General features: G+C 43.1%; 1 protein-coding gene across 12 annotated transcripts in view; it reads left to right on the top strand.

Moving 5' to 3' along the window:
- Nucleotides 1-22,123, top strand: part of EPRS1 (glutamyl-prolyl-tRNA synthetase 1) — an 83,250-nt gene that overhangs the window by 55,639 nt on the left and 5,488 nt on the right. For 8 of the 12 annotated variants that reach the window (XM_070055333.2, XM_089312212.1, XM_070055326.2 and 5 more), the window contains 11 exons: nucleotides 3,857-4,090; nucleotides 5,696-5,958; nucleotides 6,966-7,017; nucleotides 11,444-11,653; nucleotides 12,076-12,148; nucleotides 13,716-13,795; nucleotides 14,014-14,115; nucleotides 14,623-14,778; nucleotides 15,683-15,880; nucleotides 16,306-16,479; nucleotides 19,707-19,867. In XM_070055333.2, the coding sequence (XP_069911434.2) occupies nucleotides 3,857-4,090; nucleotides 5,696-5,958; nucleotides 6,966-7,017; nucleotides 11,444-11,653; nucleotides 12,076-12,148; nucleotides 13,716-13,795; nucleotides 14,014-14,115; nucleotides 14,623-14,778; nucleotides 15,683-15,880; nucleotides 16,306-16,479; nucleotides 19,707-19,867 (1,703 nt within the window). The remainder of the gene's footprint in view (nucleotides 1-3,856; nucleotides 4,091-5,695; nucleotides 5,959-6,965; nucleotides 7,018-11,443; nucleotides 11,654-12,075; nucleotides 12,149-13,715; nucleotides 13,796-14,013; nucleotides 14,116-14,622; nucleotides 14,779-15,682; nucleotides 15,881-16,305; nucleotides 16,480-19,706; nucleotides 19,868-22,123) is intronic. The other 4 variants (XM_089312213.1, XM_070055328.2, XM_070055327.2 and 1 more) reach the window with 1 other exon arrangement.

Genomic DNA, 22,123 nt, shown 5'->3' with positions numbered 1-22,123 from the left:
ACAGTGAGTAAAGTCACCACCTACAGTGCTGCCATCCCATATGGAAACTGGTTCGAGTCCTGGCTGCTCCACTTCCGATCCAGCTCTCTGCTATGGCCTGGGAAAGCAGTAGAAGAAGACCCAAGTCTTTGGGCCCCTGCACCCACGTGGGAAATGTGGAAGAAGCTCCTGTCTCCTGGCTTTGGATCGGCACAGCTCTGGCCATTGTGGCCATCTGGAGAGTGAATCAGCGGATGGAAGACTTTCTCTCTGCCTCTCTTTCTCTTTGTAACTCTGACTTTCAAATAAATAAGTAGATCTTTTAAAAAATAGAAGAAGAGCAGTCAGGACTCAAACTGGTGCTCATATGGGATGCTGACATTATAGGCAGCGGCTTAACCCACTATGCCATGACACTGGGGATAAGGGGATATTTTCACAGCATCAGTATTGTTCCCCTTCCCATTTGATGACAGTCAAAATGTACTATTGGTCATTTAGAGAAATGCTTCCACCTACTGGCTGCTGCAAAAATAGCTGTTTGAGTACTTTTCATTCTATATGTGACCATGCGAGCGTTCTCTTCCATTTCTCCATTTATGGAGGGAGGGGGAGGTGTTGGTCAGGGAGGACTCTTTTTAAAAATTTTCTTTTAGTTACTGACTTACTTGTTTGAGAGGTAGAAATAGAGCTTTCATCCATCCACTGATTCATTCTTCAAATGCTTGCAATGACTAGGGCTGGGTCAGGCTGTTCATAGGCTTGCAATGACTAGGCTGGTTCAGGCCTAGACTGGGAGCCAGGAGCTCAGTTCAGGTCTCCACTCTGGGTGGCAGAAACCCAATTACTTGAGCCATCAATACTGCCTCACAGGGTCTGCATTAGCAGGAAGCTGGAGTCAGATCCAATAGCAGGGTCTCAAACTAGGAATACCTAAGCGGCAATTTAACTGCTGTGCCAAACACTCATCCTCATTCCTGGCATTCTTTTGGGTGTCAGCTATCTGAAGCACTGCTATAATGTAGCAGTAAAAAATTGACAAGGCAATTTGCAGGTACTTTTCCTCTCTATTTTAAGGCCCTGAGATGGTCCATTATTCTGTAGTTAGATAGTACCACTGTTTCAGGCAATATATCCAGCTTGGGGCCTTTAGTCTCGTTTCTATCCTCCACTAGAATCATAAATGTCTCAGTTGGGCTCAGTGTCTTAGTCTTTCTCGTTATAATTTTATTGACCTATCAGAGGTTGAAATACATAGGTGAGTATTTAAAGTTTTCTCATTTCATTGTAAATTTTCAAAAGAGTGACATAGCTATTCAGTGCTTGGGCCCAAACTTCATTTTTTTAAATGAAAGGTAAAGTCTGCTGAGTAGACTGAAGAAAGTAATTGGGGCATGATGTTGTGGCACAGTAGGTTAAGCCACTGCATGCGCATTCTTCCACATTGGAGTCCCTGATTGGGTCCTAGCTGTTGAGCTTCTGATCTAGCATGCTGACTAAGGCAATGAATGATGGCCCGAGTGCATCAGCCCCTGTCAAAGAAGACTTGGATGGAGTTCCTGATTCCTGTTGTAGGCATGTAGGGAGTGTACTAGTGGATAGAAAATCTCTGTCGCTCTGCCTTTCAAATAAATAAGTAATTTTTGAAGAAGGAAATAAGATTTGTGTAGGCAGGGCCGGCGCCGCGGCTCACTAGGCTAATCCTCTGCCTAGCGGCGCCGGCACACCGGGTTCTAGTCCCGGTTGGGGCGCCGGATTCTGTCCCGGTTGCCCCTCTTCCAGGCCAGCCCTCTGCTGTGGCCAGGGAGTACAGTGGAGGATGGCTCAGGTGCTTGGGCCCTGCACCCCATGGGAGACCAGGAAAAGCGCCTGGCTCCTGGCTCCTGCCATCGGATCAGCGTGGTGCGCCAGCCGCAGCGCGCCGGCCGCGGCGGCCATTGGAGGGTGAACCAACGGCAAAAGGAAGACCTTTCTCTCTGTCTCTCTCTCTCACTGTCCACTCTGCCTGTAAAAAAAAAAAAAAAGATTTGTGTAGGCAAAGCCATTCAACTAATTTTTATTATTTTGTACATTTTGACTTCACTGTCTGTAGACCCAGGGCATGACACTGACAATTTGCTTGATGTTCTATGATTTATTTGTTTACTTATATAAATTGGAAAGTTATAGTATTGTATGTTTACATGTGTTTATTTTTATGGTGAGTATCTGAGATAGTGTATATGATTTGTATTTTTAACTTTAGTTTTCTCTGTTACTTTGGGCTGATGATTTAACAGAGTTTTCCTATGATTAACTAGCTTATAGGAAGACAGTCTTTTTTTTTTTTTTTTTTTTAAAGGCAGAGTTAGACAGTGAGAGAGAGACACAGAGAGAAAGGTCTTCCTTCTGTTGGTTCACCCCGCAAATGGCTGCTACAGCCGGTGCGCTGCGTGGATCCAAAGCCAGGAACCAGGTGCTTCCTCCTGGTCTCCCATGGGGTGCAGGGTCCAAGCACTTGGGCCATCCTCCACTGCCTTCCCGGGCCACAGCAGAGAGCTCGACTGGAAGAGGAGCAACTGGGACTAGAACCCAGGGTGCCAGCACCGCAGACGGAGGATTAGCCAAGTGAGCCGTGGCGCTGGCCAGGAAAACAGTCTTAGTTTGATGAATGTGGGAGATTGGCTCCAGGACCCCAAGGATACCAAAATCCAAAGCTATTTTGGTATCTTTTACTTACAATCTTTTACTTAAATTGGCATCAGATTTGTGTATAAGCCGTGAATATTCTATTGTATCCTTTAACTCCTCTCTAGGTAATTTGTAATACTTAATATTGTAAATGTTATGTATATAGTTATCATACCATATTGTTTAGGGAGTCAGGATAAGAAAAAAGTCTGTACATTCAGTACAGATGGATTTTTTTTTTAAAGATTTATTTATTTATTTGAAAGGCAGAGAGAAAGAGAGAGAGAGATCAGTAGGTCTTTCATCTGCTGGTTCATTCCCCAGATGGCTGCAATAGCTGAAACTGTGCTGATTGGAAGCCAGAAGCCAGGAGCCTCCCCTGGGTCTCCCACAAAGGTACAGGGGCCCAAACACACTTGGGCCATCTTCTACTGCTTTACCATGCTGTAGCAGAGAGCTGGACTGGAAGTAGAGCAGCCAGGACTTGAACTGGCATCCATATGAGATGTCGGTACTGTCAGCAGCAGCCTCACCTGCCACACCACAGTGCTGGCCCCCATATGCTTTATTTACTGGGACCGGCACTGGGGCGTAGCAGATAAAGCCAGTGCCTGCAGTGCCAGCATTCTATATGGGCACCAGTTTGAGTCCTGACTGCTCTGCTTGCGATCCAGCTCTCTGCTACTGCCTTTTTTAAAATCTCTTTTTTCAAAAAAGAGATTTATTTATTTCTTTTGAAAGGCAAAGTAACAGAGAGAGAGAGGGAAAAACAGAGAGAGAGGTCTTCCATCTATTTGTTCACTCCCTAGATGACCACAATAGCTAGGGCTGAGTCAGGCTGGTGCCGTGAGCCCAGAACCCCATATGGGTCTCTCACGTGGGTGGCAGGGACCCAAGTACTTCCACTGCTTTCCCAGGTGTGTAGACAGGGAGCTGGGTTGGAAGAAGAGCAGCTAGGACTTGAACTGGTGCTCATATATGGAATGCTTGTGTTGAAAGCAGCAGCTTCACCACAGTTCTGGCCCCTGAGATAAATTTTGTTTTGTTTTCCAACTGCTTTTGTTCTCCAGCAGAATAAATTGACAGTTTCCCACATATACAGATGGCTGACTGTATTTTGGTGATAATTCCATTTTTAAATGGGATTGAAATTTTTAGATAGCTCAGAAAGTATTAAATATTTGTCTCATTTCCTCTTTAATTTTAGGCTAAAATTAACGAAGCTGTAGAATGCTTGCTGTCCCTGAAAGCTGAATACAAAGCCAAAACTGGGAAGGAGTATGTACCTGGTCAGCCCCCATTATCTCAGAGTTCAGATTCAAGTCCTGCTGGAAACTCTGACCCTAGGGGTCCAGAAACACCAGAAGCCAAAGCACTTTTTGACAAAGTAGCTTGCCAAGGAGAAGTAGTTCGAAAACTTAAAGCTGAAAAAGCCTCCAAGGTTAGTGTGCTATTCTTTTCGTGTGTTTTTGCTTTTTACATTTCAGTGGATTTTTTTTTTTTTGCTGAAATTTTGCACTTTCTGCCCTATCACATCTGACTAACTTCTTGTATATCTGTTCTCAACTCTTATCTTGTCTTTTGGAGACGCTTGTTGATTCTTTGTTCCCCAATTAGATTTGACTAGTTGTTTTCATATGACAGAGCCCTTCCCTGACATAGTACTTAAACATGCTATATTTTAGTTATCTGTTTGTTTTTTTGTAATCCCTAAGATCCTAGATGTAAGGACCTAAACCTTAGCATAGTGCCTGTCTCTTTGTAGGCCCTCAGTATTTGATTCCTTCTCCTAAAGCTCTGTCTTTCTTAAGTATAGGTTTTATTTTTGAGTTCCAGTGTAGTTTTTGCTGTCTCTACTATCTTAGGAGTAAGATTTTTTAAAAGTGTTTATTTTCATCTACTTGGATGGCAGAGTGAGCAAGAGATGTCTTTCATTTGCTGGTTCGCTCCCCAAATGCCCATATCAGCCAGGGCTGGGCCAGGCTGAAGCCAGGAGCCTGGAACATTATTTGGGTCTGCCATGTGGTTGGTAGGGCCCCAAACACTTGAACCTTCATTTGCTGCCTCTCAGAATGGGTTAGCAGGAAGCTGCATGGGAAGCAGAGTAGCTGGGACTCAAACCAGCTGTTCCAATATTGGATGAGGGCATCGCAAGCAGTGGTGCTTACTATGGTGTGTCACAGTGCCCATCCCGTGGAGTAGGAATTTTGTGATACAGATTCACATGAGAGGAAGACAGTTAAGTTGTCATAGGTTTTAAAGTTTAACCAGTAATAAAGGAATTCAATTAGTCATCTTTATAATTGTGAAGTTTTCAATGTAATGTAATGTAATGGCTCTTCATTGAGATTCCTATGGAATACTTAACTTTCTGTGGTTATGGGATGTTATATAACAATACTGTCCAATACAGTTGTCATTAGATCCATGTGGCGCTTTTTTTTTTTTTTTTTTTTTTTTTTTTGACAGGCAGAGTGGACAGTGAGAGAGAGAGACAGAGAGAAAGGTCTTCCTTTGCCGTTGGTTCACCCTCCAATGGCCGCCGTGGCCGGCGCGCTGCGGCCGGCGCACCGCGCGATCCGGTGGCAGGAGCCAGGAGCCAGGTGCTTTTCCTGGTCTCCCATGGGGTGCAGGGCCCAAGCACCTGGGCCATCCTCCACTGCACTCCCTGGCCACAGCAGAGGGCTGGCCTGGAAGAGGGGCAACCGGGACAGAATCCGGCGCCCCGACCGGGACTAGAACCCGGTGTGCCAGCGCCGCAAGGCGGAGGATTAGCCTATTGAGCCGCGGCGCCGGCCCTGATCCATGTGGCTCTTAAACACTTAAAATGTGGCTGTTGTAACTGAGGAACTGAGTTCATTTTATTTCTACAGCCACATGTGACTGGGGACTACTGTTTGGACAGTGTGGTTATGAACTATGATTCTCCAGTCACTCTTAAGCAATTCTTTCCTTGTTGATCATATTCTTTTAAAGTTTTTCACATTATTTTTTGGGTGCCTAGACAGTGATTTGAATTAAATACTGTCTTCTCTTTAAACCAAAGGATCAAATAGATGCAGCCGTACAGGAACTGCTTCAGCTGAAGGCACAATACAAGTCACTGACTGGAGTGGAGTACAAGCCTGTATCTGCCACGGGGGCTGAGGAAAAAGATAAGAAGAAGAAAGAAAAAGAAAATAAATCTGAAAAGCAGAATAAGCCTCAGAAACAAAATGACAGCCAAAGGAAAGATACTTCTAAAAGCCAAGGAGGTGGACTGTCAGCAAGTGGAGCAGGAGAAGGGCAAGGGCCTAAGAAGCAGACCAGGTAATAAGACATGGAGGCCTTACTTGAAGTGAAGCTGGTTTGAATGAGTTCAACTCTTCAATTTCTAAAAATTGTTATTTATTTATTGGTTTTCTTCTACTTGAAGGAGCCACAGAGAAGAAAGATCTTCCATCCACTGGTTCACTCCCCAAATGTCTATAAGAGCCAGGGCTGGGCCAGGCCAAAGCCAGGAGTCTGGAACTCTATCCAGGTCTCTCAGATGGGTAGTAGGGCCCCAAGTACTTGAGCCGTCACCCCCTGTCTCCCAGGACACATTAGTAGGAAGCTCAATCAGAAGCAGAGCAGTCAGGAATTGAATATGGGATGCTGGCATCACAAGTGGAGGCCCCAAAACATTACCTTACAAAAGAACTTTGTGAAAGAAATGCCTTCATTGCAATCATAGTTTTTGGTAGATTTGGCTCTCCTAGTCTTTTGCAGACAGTATCACTATCTTTTATGAAATGATGGAACTGTTTAGGAATAAATATAGAAGATGTAAATACAGAAATAACACTGAAGAAAAATAAAAAATAAATCTATTTTGAACTTAGGTTTATTTTCATTCAACCAGTGATAGTTTGAATGTATCTATTGGAAACTTGACCTCCAAATTCATATTTTAATGGCATTTGGAGGTGGGGCCTTTGGGAAGTAATTTGGATTAGGTGAGGTCATGAGAGTGCCCCCACCACATACACACGCAACTCAATAGTGGCTTTGTAAGAAGAGAAAGAGAATCCCCAACTCCCATGCTTGCTCTGTCTCACCACATGACACCCTCTGCCTTGTTATGGTGCAGCAAGAAGGTCCTCACCAGATGCCAAGCAGATGGCAGTGCCCTGCTCTTAGACTTCCCAACCTCCAAAACTGTGAACCAAATGAACTGTTATTCTTACACATTACCTGGTCTTGGGTGTTTTGTTAAAGCAGTGGAAAACAGAGTAAGACACAACCTAGAAGAATTGCTGAGGAAAGAATTTATATTTTATTTTTTATATCTGCAGGTTGGGTCTTGAGGCAAAAAAGGAAGAAAATCTTGCTGATTGGTATTCTCAGGTGAGTATACATTCGGTTGATATTTATATTTTAAATTTCTCTAAGGCTTCTTTGTGTTTAGATTCTAAAGTTCATGTACAAGTTTAATAGCAACAGTGTATAAAGCCTTTAATAATGTGTAATATAGTCTCAACATGTCACAGTTTTTAAAATGTCACATAAAGTAAAGTTGGCTCTCTTTGTGAGTTCTGCATCTGTGGATTCAACCAAGTACAGATAGAAAATACTTAGGGTAAAATCTTTGCTAACATCTTTCTTGTCGTTGTTTGCTAAACAATACAGAAAATAGCTAGTTACATAGTATTTACATTACTATCATAAGTAATGTAGAGATGATTTAAAGTATATGGGAGGATGTGTATAGGTTATATGCAAATAGGAGACTTTTTTTTTTTTAAGATTTATTTATTTTGAAATTCAGAGTTACAGAGAGAGACAGACAAGAGAGAGGTGTTCCATCTGCTGGTTCACTCCCCAAATGGCTGCAGTGACTGGCTGGGGCTGGGCCAGGCTGATGCCAGGAGACAGGAGCTTCTTCTGGGTCTCTCACGTGGGTGCAGGGGCCTAAGCATTTGCCATTTATTTTTATACATTTTTTTATACATTTTTTTAAAAGATGTATTTATTTATTTGAAAGTCAGAGTTACAGAAAGAGAGAAGGAGAGGCAGAGAGAGAGAGAGAGAGGTCTTCTATCTGCTGGTTCACTCTCCAACTGACCACAATGGTCAGATCTGCGCCAATCTGAAGCTGGAGCCAGGAGCTTCTCCTGGGTCTCCCATGCAGGTGCAGTGGCCCGAGGACTTGGGCCATCTTCCACCGCTTTCCTAGGCCACAGCAGAGAGCTGGACAGGAAGAGGAGCCGCCGGGACTAGACCCGGTGCCCATATGGGATGCCAGCGCCGCAGGCGGAGGATTAACATACTGCGCCATGGCGCTGCCCCCATTTATTTTTTTAAAGATTAATTTATGGGCTGGCACTGTGGCATAGTGGGCTAAGCCTCCACCTGCAGCATGATTCGTGTCCCTGCTGCTCCTCTTCCAATCAGGCTCTGCTATGGCCTGGGAAAGCAGTGGAAGATGGCCCAAGTCCTTGGGCCCCTGCACCCACATGGGAGACCTAGAAGAAGCTCCTGGTTCCTGGCTCTGGGTTGGCCCAGCTTTGGCTATTGTAGCTGTTTGGGGAGTGAACCTTTCTCTCCGCCTCTCCCTCTCTGTAAATCTGCCTCTCAAATAAATAAATAAAATCTTAAAAAAAAAAAATTATTTGACAGACAGAGTGACAGAGAAAGGAAGAGGCAGAGAGAGAGAGAGAGAGAGAGAGAGAGAGAGAGAAAGACACTTCCATTCACACTGGTTCACTCCCCAAATGTCTATAATGGCCAGGGTTGGTCCAGGCCAGTGCCAGGATGTGGGGAGCAATCCGGACTGGACTGAGTTACTGGAATTAAGACTTATTCTATGCATCTGCTCTCCCACAATATGGCGCTGGGAGAGAAGTAAACAGCTTTCACACAGCTGCCTCCAGTTCAACCAATAAACTGTAGGACTTGCTCCTGATTGGAGAGCAGCGTGCTCGGCGTGTGGGCAGCCAAGTTGGGATTGGCGGAGGAGGACTATAAAGGAGGAGAGAGACGGCATGCACCAGGAACATCTATGGGGAACATCTAAGGGGAACACCTGTGCAGCCCCCGAGAAGAGCCGGCCGGCGGTGTGCCGCTCCCCTGCGGAAGTGGGGAATGTGGCCAGGGGGAACTGCCCTTCCACGGAGGTGGAAGGGATAGTAGCCAACCCGGGAAGAACCAGCAGCAAACCCGGGGAGGGCCGAGCAGACAGAAAGAACAGCGCAGGGTCCTGTGTTGCTCCTCCACGAAGAGGGGGAGCGACATAATGGTGCCGTGACTCGGATAGGAAACCTAGAACGGATAGGAAACTTAGGACGGATATGAAACTCAGGAGGGAAGAAACGGGAAGAACTGGGAAAATACCGGAGAGAGAGACTAGCAAACAGCCTAGGGAAAAGCCGGACGAAAAAGGTGCCGGAAGAAGCTATTGAAAGCCTAGGCATAGACTCAGATACGGACTACGGGGGGAAGCTGGGAGAAATCTCTAAGGTCGAAAGCGAAAGTGAAAGCTAGAACAAACAGACTCGGATACGGACTGTGGGGAGAGGCCAGGAGAAATGAGGGAGGAATATTGTTGGAGGAAAGCTGGGGGAAACATACCGGGTAGAGAAAAATGTTAGGGAAATTGAAGCCGTGGGGGGCAGGCCAAGGCGGACACGAAAGCCACTTTGGGATTCTCAAGTTAGCCCGGGAATGGGGGGCGAAAAGTTGAAACCAGAAGCTGAAACGTAAGCCAGATTGGGATCCGTCTGATTAGCCCGGGGAGCAAAGGACGGGAAGCCAGATCGTGGGGCGGAGACGTATGCTGGGTTGAATTCGCCAGGCTAGCCCGGGGAACTTAGATCGAATGCTAGTGGCGGACACGTAAGCTACGCTGTGTTACTCGCGGAAGCCGCCGCGTGCAGAGAGAGCACGGGGCGTGAATAGATAGGGAACGGGGCTGGCGCGAGGCCGTGGTGCAGACGCGAAAGGCGTGGAGACCGCGGAGCGCGTGAAGCCAAGCCGCGCAAAGCCGAGCCGTGCAGATGAGAGAGGCTGAAGCGGCTCAGAGCCGGCGAGGCGCCGAGAAGCAGCCTCGGGGCGGGGCGAGGCGCCGGGAAGCCGCGTGGAGCCGTGAAGCTGCCGTGAAGCTGCCGGCAGGGCGAGGCGCCGGGAAGCAGCGGGGATAAGAGAAACAGAAGTTTAGAAGTAAAGTGAGAGAAATAGGAATGCTGGAAGATAGAAGTAAAATGGGAGAAATAGGAATGCCCGGAGATAGAGAAATAGAGAAAAATAAGGCCTCCCCTCAACATGGCAATGTGAGAGCTTGGATTCGGTCTGCCTGATTAAGTGAGGCGATGAGCACGATGAGCACCTGCGGCGGCTAGCAGCTTATGCGCCGCAGGTCACCGAAGACAGGCACGAATTAACATCAGTAAGGCCTCCCCACAAAAAGGCAATGAGAAGGCTTGGATTCGGTTTGCCTGATAGGGCTTGTAAGCCCCTGCAGGCAGAGCAGAGCATGCGCTGCAGGGCACCGAACACAGGCACGCATCAGCGCCTAAAAACCTCCTCATAACATGGCGAAGAGAGGACCCGGATTCGGTTTGCCTGATTTGATAGGACTTGTAAGAACCTGTGGCAACTCTAGCAAGCAGAGCAGAGTGTGTGCCGCGGGACACCGAAGACAGGCGCGTATCAACGCCAAAAAATAAAAAAAGGGGGATCTGTGGGGAGCAATCCGGACTGGACTGAGTTACTGGAATTAAGACTTATTCTATGCATCTGCTCTCCCACAATATGGCGCTGGGAGAGAAGTAAACAGCTTTCACACAGCTGCCTCCAGTTCAACCAATAAACTGTAGGACTTGCTCCTGATTGGAGAGCAGCGTGCTCGGCGTGTGGGCAGCCAAGTTGGGATTGGCGGAGGAGGACTATAAAGGAGGAGAGAGACGGCATGCACCAGGAACATCTATGGGGAACATCTAAGGGGAACACCTGTGCAGCCCCCGAGAAGAGCCGGCCGGCAGTGTGCCGCTCCCCTGCGGAAGTGGGGAATGTGGCCAGGGGGAACTGCCCTTCCACGGAGGTGGAAGGGATAGTAGCCAACCCGGGAAGAACCAGCAGCAAACCCGGGGAGGGCCGAGCAGACAGAAAGAACAGCGCAGGGTCCTGTGTTGCTCCTCCACGAAGAGGGGGAGCGACACCAGGAGACCAGAATGTCATCATGGTCTCTCATGTGGGTAGCAGGGGCCCAAAGTGCACTTGAGCCATCCTCTGTTGTTCTCCCAAGCCCAGTTGCAGAAGGCTGGATCAGAAGCAGGTCAGCAAGGGCTCAAGCTGGTGCTCCCATCTGGGATGCTGACATCACAAGCTACAGCTCAACCCTGCTGCTTCACAGCACTGGCCCCCAGCAACCATGTACATAAGAGACAGGAGCATCTGTGCGTGGGGTAGGGAGGCATGGTATTCTGTAACCAATCCCCCATTGATACCAGGGATGAATGTATTGAATAAAAAAAAGTAGTTCCGTGAGATACTCATTGTTTTTTCTTTTTCCTTAATGGTGACGTAAAGGAATTAGTCTAAAGTCACAATAATCAATAAATAGCAGAGATGAGATTGGAATTGAGGTGTTTGTAAGAGTTTGGAGCCCTGTTAGATATTTGTCAGTATAGGAAGTTCTGTTTTCCCATTTTGACTTTCTCCTTTTAGTGGATGTATCAACAGTGGAAGTCTCCTGATTTTAATTTGTCATATTCTTACCATTTTACTAGAATGCTTATTTTCTTTAGGATTTAAAGACTATTTTTCTTTTCAAAAGGTTATTACAAAGTCAGAAATGATTGAATACTATGACGTCAGTGGCTGCTATATTCTTCGTCCCTGGGCATACTCCATTTGGGAATCCATCAAGGACTTTTTTGATGCTGAGATCAAGAAACTTGGTGTTGAAAACTGCTATTTCCCCATATTTGTGTCTCAAAGTGCATTAGAGAAAGAGAAGACACATGTTGCTGACTTTGCCCCTGAGGTAAGTTAACTTGCTTTTAAAAATTTTTTGCAATTTTTTTCTTATAAACTAAAGGGTATATTTTCCTAGACTGGATGTGGATTAGCTGGGACACAAATCCGCGTCTGTATGGGATGCTGGCATCTCAGGCGGCAGCTTAACCTACTATGCCACAACACTGGCCCCATAAAGGATATATTTTCAGTTGTGTGTAATAACCAATTTAGAGAAAAATAAACCCATTTTTGTTTAAAAAGTGTATTTCTACTTTTATGGGAAATTATTATTCTGTTTGTCATATTAATTATCTGGCTTTTACCTTTCCTCTCAGTGAGCAGCAACAATTTTAACTTGTCTTAGTTAATGTTGAGAAAAAATTGATGTGGAGAACATTTGTAAATTGATGGTGAAAACAAGTATAAGAAATGATTTTATCTTACTAGGTTGCTTGGGTCACAAGATCTGGCAAAACAGAATTGGCAGAACCAATTGCCATTCGTCCTACTAGTGAAACAGGTGAGGATGGGCCTTGGAGCACAGGAGAAATCTCACTGAAACAGTAGAGTTTCAACTTTTATTTTCTGACATTTGTAATTCTTGCTGATAATCTGAAGTTTAATGAATGTTGATGAAGTTTAAACACAAACTTAGGTTGTATAGAATTTTATTCTCTATGTAGTATTCATTATAGAGCTTTTTATCATTAGTATAGCAGGATTTTTTAAAACTGTCATTTTTTATTTTTTGCTATAATCTTTCAGAGCTTTTATAGGAATTTTGTTCTTAGAACTGATTATAAGATTATAAATACTAAGGCTCTGTGCTGTATTACTGATTTTCTTACTGAGTTTTATAAATGGATATACATTCCTGCAGGGTGGTTTTTTTTTTTTGTTTTTTTTTTTTTTTTTTTAAAGATTTATTTTATTTATTTGAAAGACAGTTACAGAGAGAGGTAGAGACACAGAGAGAGGTCTTCCATCCACTGGTTCACTCCCCAAATGGCTGCAATGGCTGGAGCTGCACCAATCCGAAGCCAGGAGCCAGGAGCTTCTTCTGGGTCTCCCACATGGGTGCAGGGCCCAAGGACTTGGGCCATCTTCTACTGCTTTCCCAGGTCATAGCAGAGAGCTGGATCAGAAGAGGAGCATCACTGGCGCCCATATGGCATGCCAGTGCTTCAGGCCAGGGTGTTAATGCACTGCACCACAGCACCGGCTCCTCCTGCAGGGTTTTTTATGGGTAACTAAGTGATTTCATCTATGTCATCTTCTGTTATCTTCACAACATGTTGTAAAGAAGGTAGGGAGGGGCAACTGGCTATCTCCATTTTGCCAATAAAACCTCTGAAAGGTTAAATAATTTTCCTAAAGTACAGATAGTAAATGGGAGTCTCACTGGAAATTTTGAGCCTTTAGGCTTCATAATGTATTCCAAAGTAATTATCCATCTTTACAGCTAAGGATTGCTTGCTTTTTATTTGATACTAATATTGATATTTTGTAAAATGCATTATTAAAATTATGGTAGCAGGATTTTTCTTCTCATACTAGATTGACCAAATTTATTTTGTTTTGCTTGCTGTAGATCAGATAGGCAAAGATAAAGACAGAGACTTTGGCAAGAACTTCCATACTCTCAGTGGCAGCATCAGTGGATCTAAACAGTTACTCTACTGCACAACTGTGCAGAGTTATTTAATTTCCACAGTTTTAAAATTGAGAGTATGGTATCTGCATTGTGTTAAATGTGAGAATTGAACATGATTATGAATGCAAGGAAGTTAACATAGAGCATGGCACAGACTAGTGGTTTGAAAAATGAAACATGAAAAGCAGTCAAAGAAAATTAAATGCTAAATCTAAACCTTATATGAAGAATGTAATTTATGACTAAGTTTAGGTAGATTTCTATCCTTGAGTAATGTGTTTATGAAATGGATAATAATACCATTCACTTAACCATAACAAACATTAGACACACAATTATACCAAGGTACTTTGTAATTCCTATTAATTATGTTGCTGGTTTAACTCTTACCAGCCTTAAAGGAGAAATAACTGTCCCTAATTTCCCCTTTTAGTAATGTATCCTGCATATGCAAAATGGGTGCAGTCACACAGAGACCTGCCCATCAGGCTTAACCAGTGGTGCAATGTGGTGGTAGGTATACACCCTTTCTTATATTCTTCCATTATCTTATTTATTTAAAAGGTATACTTTTCCCCTTTACTTTCAAATTCAAAGAATTGAGTACATGAAAGCATTTTTTGAAGTACTTTAGATCACAGTTAAGATTTTTGATTACTTACCCTGTGAAATTGTTGATAAACATTGAAAAGCTTTCTATAATGACCAAATTATATTCTTACGTCTTCTAGCGTTGGGAGTTCAAGCACCCTCAGCCTTTTCTGCGTACTCGTGAATTCCTGTGGCAGGAAGGGCATAGTGCGTTTGCTACCTTTGAAGAAGCAGCAGAAGAGGTATAAAAAGTTGACTTCCATGTTAATTATGTTCCATCTCTTTGTTCAGGCTCTACTTTTTTTATTTAAGTAACAAGATTTATGTAACATGTATTAAAATAAATATCTAACTAATTCACATCTACATGAATTTAAAAAGATGCTTAATACATGGAATATGCTGTTTTAAATTTTGTGAAAGTATTTTTGGACTTTAATATGTGGACAAATGCTAATCTTGTGATTGAAGTTAATCATTTTAGGGGAGATTTTTCATTTCAATTACTGTGTACTTTTTATAAACACTTAGCTTCTCTTCTAAATTTATATTCATTAAAAAATTATTCAGCTTGTTTTCATACTGCTTTTCATCTTCATATTGGCTGCTTTAACCTTCCCATTAAAAAGGTTTGAGTTGTTCCAAGTGTTTTTCTAACATGGTTAGTTTTAAGTAGTGTAATTCTATAGATCTATAATGACTGAATATATCCTAATTTGAGCACATTTACATTTAAAATGTTGTTACAGGTCTTGCAGATACTTGACTTATATGCTCGGGTGTATGAGGAACTCCTAGCAATTCCTGTTGTAAAAGGAAGAAAGACTGAGAAGGAAAAATTTGCAGGAGGAGACTATACAACTACAATAGAAGCATTTATATCTGCCAGTGGAAGGGCTATCCAGGTACCAAACTGCTACATATAATTGATAGGTTACTGTAAGTGCAGTTCATGGGCAAATTTAGCAGTTTTTTCCACCAGAGAAGTAGTAGTTTGGTGGTGCTTTTCAGGAAATTTCTTCCCATTCCTCTTAGATCTCCAAAGTCAGGTGAATCATGGCTTATATCCTGAATTACCAAAGTATGGATTCTTTTTGAACCCTTGCAATCCTTACTACTATGAAAGGGACTGTCCAGGACCAAATACTTCATATATTCTCTTTTTTTGACTTATCCTAATCACTTGTTATATTGATTATGCTTATATTTTATTTTTTATTTTGTTTTGTTTTGTTTTTTTATTTAGTAAATATAAATTTCCAAAGTACAGTTTATGGATTACAATGGCTCCAATTTGGCACTCTTGTTTATGGCGTCAGTAATCTCCCTAGGCTCTAGTCATGAGTTGCCAAGGCTATGGAAGCCTTTTGAGTTTGCCGACTTCGATCTTATTCTGACAGGATCATAGTCAAAGTGGAAGTTCTCTCCTCCCTTCAGAGAAAGGTACCTCCTTCTCTGATGGCCCCGTTCTTTCCACTGGGATCTCACTTACAGAGATCTTTCATTTAGGTCTTCTTTTTTTTTTTCCAGAGTGTCTTGGTTTCCCATGCCTAAAATACTCTCATGGGCTCTTCAGCCATATCCGAATGCCTTAAGGGCTGATTCTGAGGCCAGAGTGCTATTTAGGACATATTTATTTTTTTAAAGATTTTATTTCTTTATTTGAGAGGCAGAGTTACAGACAGAGGGAGAGAAAGAGAGAGAAAGGGATCATTCTTATATTTTAAAACCTTGTTAATGTATAAAGGAAGAGATAAAATAGTCATGATAAAGCATAATAGATTATTAAAATTATTTTATTTATTTTAGGGAGGAACATCACATCATTTAGGACAGAATTTCTCCAAAATGTGTGAGATTGTTTTTGAAGATCCAAAGACACCAGGAGAGAAGCAATTTGCCTATCAGTGCTCATGGGGCCTGACAACTCGAACTATTGGTGTTATGATCATGGTTCATGGAGACAATATGGGTTTAGTGTTACCACCCCGTGTAGCCTCTGTTCAGGTAAGGAGATAATTCATTTATCATTGCCATATTTATGACAGGGAATTCAAAAGGATAGTTTTCTGAATCATTCAATTGATAAAAACAACATGCAGTACAGCCTAGGCCTCAGTATTATGTAACTATGTGTGTCATTTGAACTGTTTATTAGTTTCTATTTAATTTTATGCTACTTTATATAAAACTTTTTAGAAATTTTTTTGAAATGATACAAATTAAATTAAAAATAGTAAGTCGAATGAAAATGCATTTAGTATAGATTAGTTATACACAGCTAATTAGATATGATATGTGATTAGAAATTACGATTAATTTGTCTTAAGATTTATAGTCACTAGTGGGTTTTAGTTCCCACAGTTATAGGACTTCTGTATTTCCATTTGCTATTTTCTTGTGTAAATTTGTGTCACTGTGTTGGGTTCTAGGTGGTGGTGATTCCTTGTGGCATTACAAATGCACTCTCTGAAGAAGACAAAGAAGCACTGATTGCAAAATGCAATGATTACTGCAGGCGGTTACTAAGTGTTAGCATTCGAGTTAGAGCTGATTTGCGAGACAACTACTCTCCAGGTTGGAAATTCAATCACTGGGAGCTCAAGGTAAATTTTTCAGTTTGCATTTTTTACCCCACACACCCACACCATTGGGCTTTAGAGTTTCTCTGTTCTGCTTGTGTTTTATAAAACTTGAGGTTTTTCCAAAAACTTTTTTGTTTTGATTGTTTGACTTATTTTCTTCACTTAAACTGAGTGCTTAGCACTGAGCCAGTTCATAGCTTTGTAGTTGTGATAACTAAGTGTATTTTTTAAAATTAAAATAGTTTTTGTAGACGCTTATATTTATTATGAACAAAAATAATCTTGAAGTCCTTGTTTTTGATCAATAAGTCTCATGTGGTTGGTAAACTAAAATGTTTATACCAGGAATCCATATAATAATTTGAACAATATGATTCTCAGAATAATGGTACATAGGCTTCACCAAGCTGCCATTGTTACAGCTAATAGTAAGGCATTGAAGATTAATATCTGTTGTAAGTGTCCCCTAAGGGAAATCTTGTGCTGAAGAATCTAATTATTATACAGCTAATGTTTCTTCCTCTTTGTGTAGTATGCCTTCTTCACATGTTTTCTTTATTGAGTAGGTTATATAATCTGTTACTATCATTATTTATTTTGATGTTTAAAGTATCTCTGATTTGACCAGTAGGATCCATTAAGGTTGGCTTTTGTGTTCCTTTGTTATTGCTCATCATTCTTTGAGCATTTTTTTGCTATTTGGCACAAGATATTATGGCGCTTTTCCTACTCTGGCCCTTGGAATTAGCCACATCTCTAACATGTTCTGGTGTTCTTTAGTGGAAAATCGTATTTATTGCTGGCTGTGCTCATTGCTTTTGAGTCATCACTTCCCTGCTTTCTGTTTACTCCAGACTGTTGATTTTTTTTTTTTTGTAAATAAGTTTTCTGAAGGGATAAATTAGGATTTCTAGAATAACATTTAAAATTTTTCCTATAGCTTTGATTTGGGGTACAACAGCAGCCAAATTGTGTGTAGAATAGTCTAATTTAAAATCAGAAAGTTAAAATTAGAGTATCATTAATAAAAAAAATAACTTAAAACATACTGTTTATCAAGTTAGATTTGGATCCTAAGAATGAAGTGTCTTCCTAAGCCTTAAGGATTTTGATTCCCTCTTGCTGATAAGGATTCACAAGTCTTAAACTTGCATATAGACGGTCCTTAATTTTCTTTGTAAAAAAAAAAAAAAGAAGGCGGCATAGGGCAGTCATTCTCGAAGTGTATCCCAGGACCAGCAGTCTACTTCACCATCATTTGGGAACTTGTTAGAAATATAAATTTGAGGCCGGCGCCGTGGTTCACTTGGCTAATCCTCTGTCTGCGGCGCCGGCACCCCGGGTTCTAGTCCTGGTCGGGGTGCCGGATTCTGTCCCAGTTGCTCCTCTTCCATTCCAGCTCTCTGCTGTGGCCCGGGAGTGCAGTGGAGGATGGCCCAAGTGCTTGGGCCCTGCACCTGCATGGGAGACCAGGAGGAAGCACCTGGCTCCTGGTTTCAGATCAGCGCAGTGCACCGACCACAACGCACTGTCCGTAGCAGCCACTTGGGGGGCGAACCAACAGAAAAAGGAAGACCTTTCTCTCTGTCCCTCTCTCTCACTGTCTAACGCTGCCTGTCAAAAAAAAATAAAATAAAATAAATATAAATTTGCAGGGCTCATCTCTAACCTGCTGTAATAAGCATCTCTGGAGATGGGGCCCAACCATCTGTTCTTTAATCAGCCTCTAGGTGATTCTAATGCATGTGAAAAACAAAGGTAACATGTCTAGAGCGAGGGCCTTGGAACCAAACTGCAGCATTGTACTGTTAGTGAGTCAAGAATGTGCCCATGCACTGCTCCCTTCAGTGGCTTGGGTGTCTTATGTCTCTGTTTACTCCCATGTACCAGGCAAATATAATTGTCCATGTGTGCTGTTTTGTGAGCAAAGTTAGGAAGGCTGATCTAGATAGTTACCTTATGTTTCTCCATTCAAAGTTTTCTTAGCCCAGAACCACTCAGTCAGGTGTTTTTCTTTTCTGTTAAAAGTTTTCTGTTTTTGGCCAGTGCCGCGGCTCACTTGGCTAATCCTCCGCCTGTGGCGCCAGCACCCCGGGTTCTAGTTCCGGTTGGGGTGCCAGATTTTTGTCCCAGTTGCTCCTCTTCTAGTTCAGCTCTCTGCTGTGGCCTGGGAAAGCTGTGGAGGATGGCCCAAGTGCTTGGGCCCTGCACGCGTATGGGAGACCAGGAGAGGCTCCTGGCTTTGGATTGGCACAGCGTGCCAGCTGTAGTGGCCATTTGCGGGGTGAACCAACGGAAAAAGGAAAACCTTTCTGTCTCTATCTCTCACTGTCTAACTCTGCCTGTCAAAAAAGAAATATTTTTTTCTTTTTTTTTTTTAAATTGTTTGGAAAGCAGAGAGAGCACTGTAGACAAGCAGACAGATAGGGGTCTTTGATTCACTGATTCACTTCCCAAATGCCTACAACAGCTGGAGCTGGGTCCAGCCAAAGCTAGTAGCCCAAAACTCAGCCTAGCTCTCCTACATGGATGTTAGGGACCCAAGTACCTGAGCTATCACCTGCTGCCTACCAGTTTGTGGCTCAAAGGAATCTGGGATCTGAAGTGGAGTTGGGATTTGAACCCAGGCATTTATTTATTTATTTATTTTGGACAGGCAGAGTTAGACAGTGAGAGAGAGAGAGAGAAAAAAAGGTCTTCCTTTTTTCTGTTGGTTCACCCCCTAATGGGCCACTACGGCCAGTGCTTTGTGGCCAGTGCACTGTGCCGATCCGAAGCCAGGAGCCAGGTGCTTCCTCCTGGTCTCCCATGCAGGTGCAGGGCCCAAGGACCTGGGCCATCCTCCACTGCACTCCCGGGCCACAGCAGAGAGCTGAACTTGAAGAGGAGCAACTGGAACAGAATCCAGCACCCCAACCGGGTCTAGAACCCGGGGTGCCGGCGCCACAGGCGGAGGATTAGCCTAGTGAGCCGTGGCGCCGGCTGTAACCCAGGCATTTTGATATGAGATGCGAGTATCCCAAGCAGCATCTTAACTACCATGGCAAACGCCTGCCTGCTCCAGATTTTTTTCCTTAATGAAGTAGTTTTCTATCATATCTCAGGAATATTACATTTTTTGTTTGATTATAGCTTTGCTTTTTTTGGATTTTTATGATTTATAGTTAAGAACACAAGCCATGAAATAGTCAGTGTATTCAAATGGTGACATATGTTTATCATATTAACCACCTTTCTTTATTTTATAGGGAGTTCCAATTAGACTTGAAGTTGGGCCACGTGATATGAAGAACTGTCAGTTTGTAGCTGTCAGACGAGATACTGGAGAAAAGCTGACAATTGCTGAAAATGAAGCTGAGACTAAACTTCAGACTATTTTGGAAGATATCCAGGCTAACCTTTTTACAAGGTGGTTCCTTAGTATTGGTTATGTCTGTCATCTCCAAATCCTATCCAGTATTTGAGATCTATACCAAGAAAATTTCAGATTGCCTCAAGTAATCATTCCCTGTGAACTCCATGCTACTTAATTTGAGTTTTTTTTTTTTTAATTGCATTTGGGTTATTTTTCTTTTATTTATTTATTTATTTTTTTTGACAGTTAGAGTGGACAGTGAGAGAGAGAGAGACCGAGAGAAAGGTCTTCCTGTACTGTTGGTTCACCCCACAATGGCCACTGCGGCTGGCGCACTGTGGCCAGCGCACTGTACTGATCCAAAGCCAGGAGCTAGGTGCCTCTCCTGGTCTCCCATGTGGGTGCAGGGCCCAAGTCCTTGGGCCGTCCTTGGGCCATCCTTCACTGCACTCCTGGGCCACAGCAGAGAGCTGGACAGGAAGAGGAGCAACCAGGACAGAATCCGGCACCCTGACCGGGACTAGAACCCGGGGTGCTGGTGCCGCAGGCAGAGGATTAGCCTAGTGAGCCACAGCGCCAGCCTGGTTTTGTTTTTTTTTTTTTGTTTTTTTTTTTTTGCCAGGCAGAGTTAGACAATGAGAGAGAGAGACAGAGAGAAAGGTCTTCCTTCCGTTGGTTCACTCCCACAATGGCTGCTACTGCTGGTGCCATGCTGATCCGAAGCCAGGGGCTGGGTACTTCCTCCCAGTCTCCCATGTGGGTGCAGGGACCCAAGCACTTGGGCCATCCTCCGCTGCCTTCCTGGGCCACAGCAGAGAGCTGGTCTGGAAGAGGAGCAACTGGGACTGGTACCCGGCGCCCCAGCTGGGACTAGAACCCCAGGTTCCGGCACTGCAGGTGGAGGATTAGCCAAATGATCCATGGCGCCATCCATGGGTTATTTTTCTTAGTACCTTCTGCCGCTAGTAGGTTTGGAGTGATGGACTAGTCCCCTGGATTAGTTTAGGTTAATTTTATAACTAGACCTACACAATATACAACTATGCGGGATTAAGGCATTGACACTCACCTGCTCGGTACCTATGGCAGCACAAGCTTCAATAAATGGAGCTTTAATAAATACCAGTGCTTGGGCCCCTTTCCTGAAGTACTATTTTGATGGGGCTAGAGAAGGCTTGGCAATCACAGTGTTAAGAGCTCCCCAGGAGATGATAAGGTAGCTTTGGCTGAGACTCTCCAGATTGGGTTTGAAGGTCAGGCCTGGAGGAAAATTTTCCGGGCTGCCTTGACCTATGAAAGCATTTTGGTGTATTTCCTTCTTGTTTTTCTTTTTAAGCATGTGTGAATATGGGTGTGTGTAGTTTAGATCATTCCACATATATGAATCATACTTTAGTTTTTCAGTTAACCTGAGCTTTGTCTTACCAAAGTATAAAAAGTTGTGTAAGTAAAGTAGGCTAAGCTGCTGTAAAAAGCAAGGATTAAGTTTGGGGAATATAAAGAAATGGCTTCCCTGTTCTTTTATGGATCAATGAGGTCAGTGTTGCAGGTCTGGGGTGACTCTGCTTCCCTTGGTTGTATAGACACCTATGTTGACTCTGCCATGCCCTAGGGCTTGTTGTCATTACATGGTCAAAGTAGGTAACAGTCATCTCTAGGCTGTTGCTGGCTGGGAAATGGGAGAGCGTGCTTAGGAGCTAGGCCCACTTCCTTAAACCCAGGCCTAACAAGTTGCATATCCACCCCTCCCGACTCTGCATTGTCCATGACTTAGTCACATGGGCCTATCTCACTATAAAAACACAAGAATAGGAAGAAGAAACAGATTTGGTGCACAGCTAGCAGTCGCTGGCACACAGTTCACATGGCTGTAACTCTGAGAGTCAGAAAAGGCCTTCACTTCCTCAGTCATCACCCTTCAGTGGGCCACGTGTAATGTGTGACTTTGAATGTGGAAGAGGATAGTATTTATTTGTATTTCTAAAACAAGGTTCTTGCAAAAGAGAATTACATCCTATGTGAAAATATCTCAAATAATACTCATATTTATGTATTTTTCCTTTTTGAAATGCTTTCATGTCTTTATGTTTCATTGTTATAAACAATCCTCTGTGGTAGTTAGACTTACTAGAGTGTTTTTCCAATTTTATGAAAGGGAAAACTAAGACCAGAGATTTTAAAAAAATAACTACTTACTAGTATAAGTAGGAGTAGAATATTAGTACAGATTTAACAGCAGTAACAAAGATAATGATTACCCATTGTGTGCTTGGCAAATTTCTCATATTTTAAGTGTGTAAACCTCATGTT

Source organism: Oryctolagus cuniculus, chromosome 13 (genome assembly GCF_051225735.1).
Source record: "Oryctolagus cuniculus isolate XC-2025 breed Fujian yellow rabbit chromosome 13, ASM5122573v1, whole genome shotgun sequence".
NCBI classification, from domain to species: domain Eukaryota; kingdom Metazoa; phylum Chordata; class Mammalia; order Lagomorpha; family Leporidae; genus Oryctolagus; species Oryctolagus cuniculus.
The sequence above is the reverse complement of the archived record's forward strand: the minus strand, read 5'-3'. Positions and strand labels throughout refer to the sequence as shown.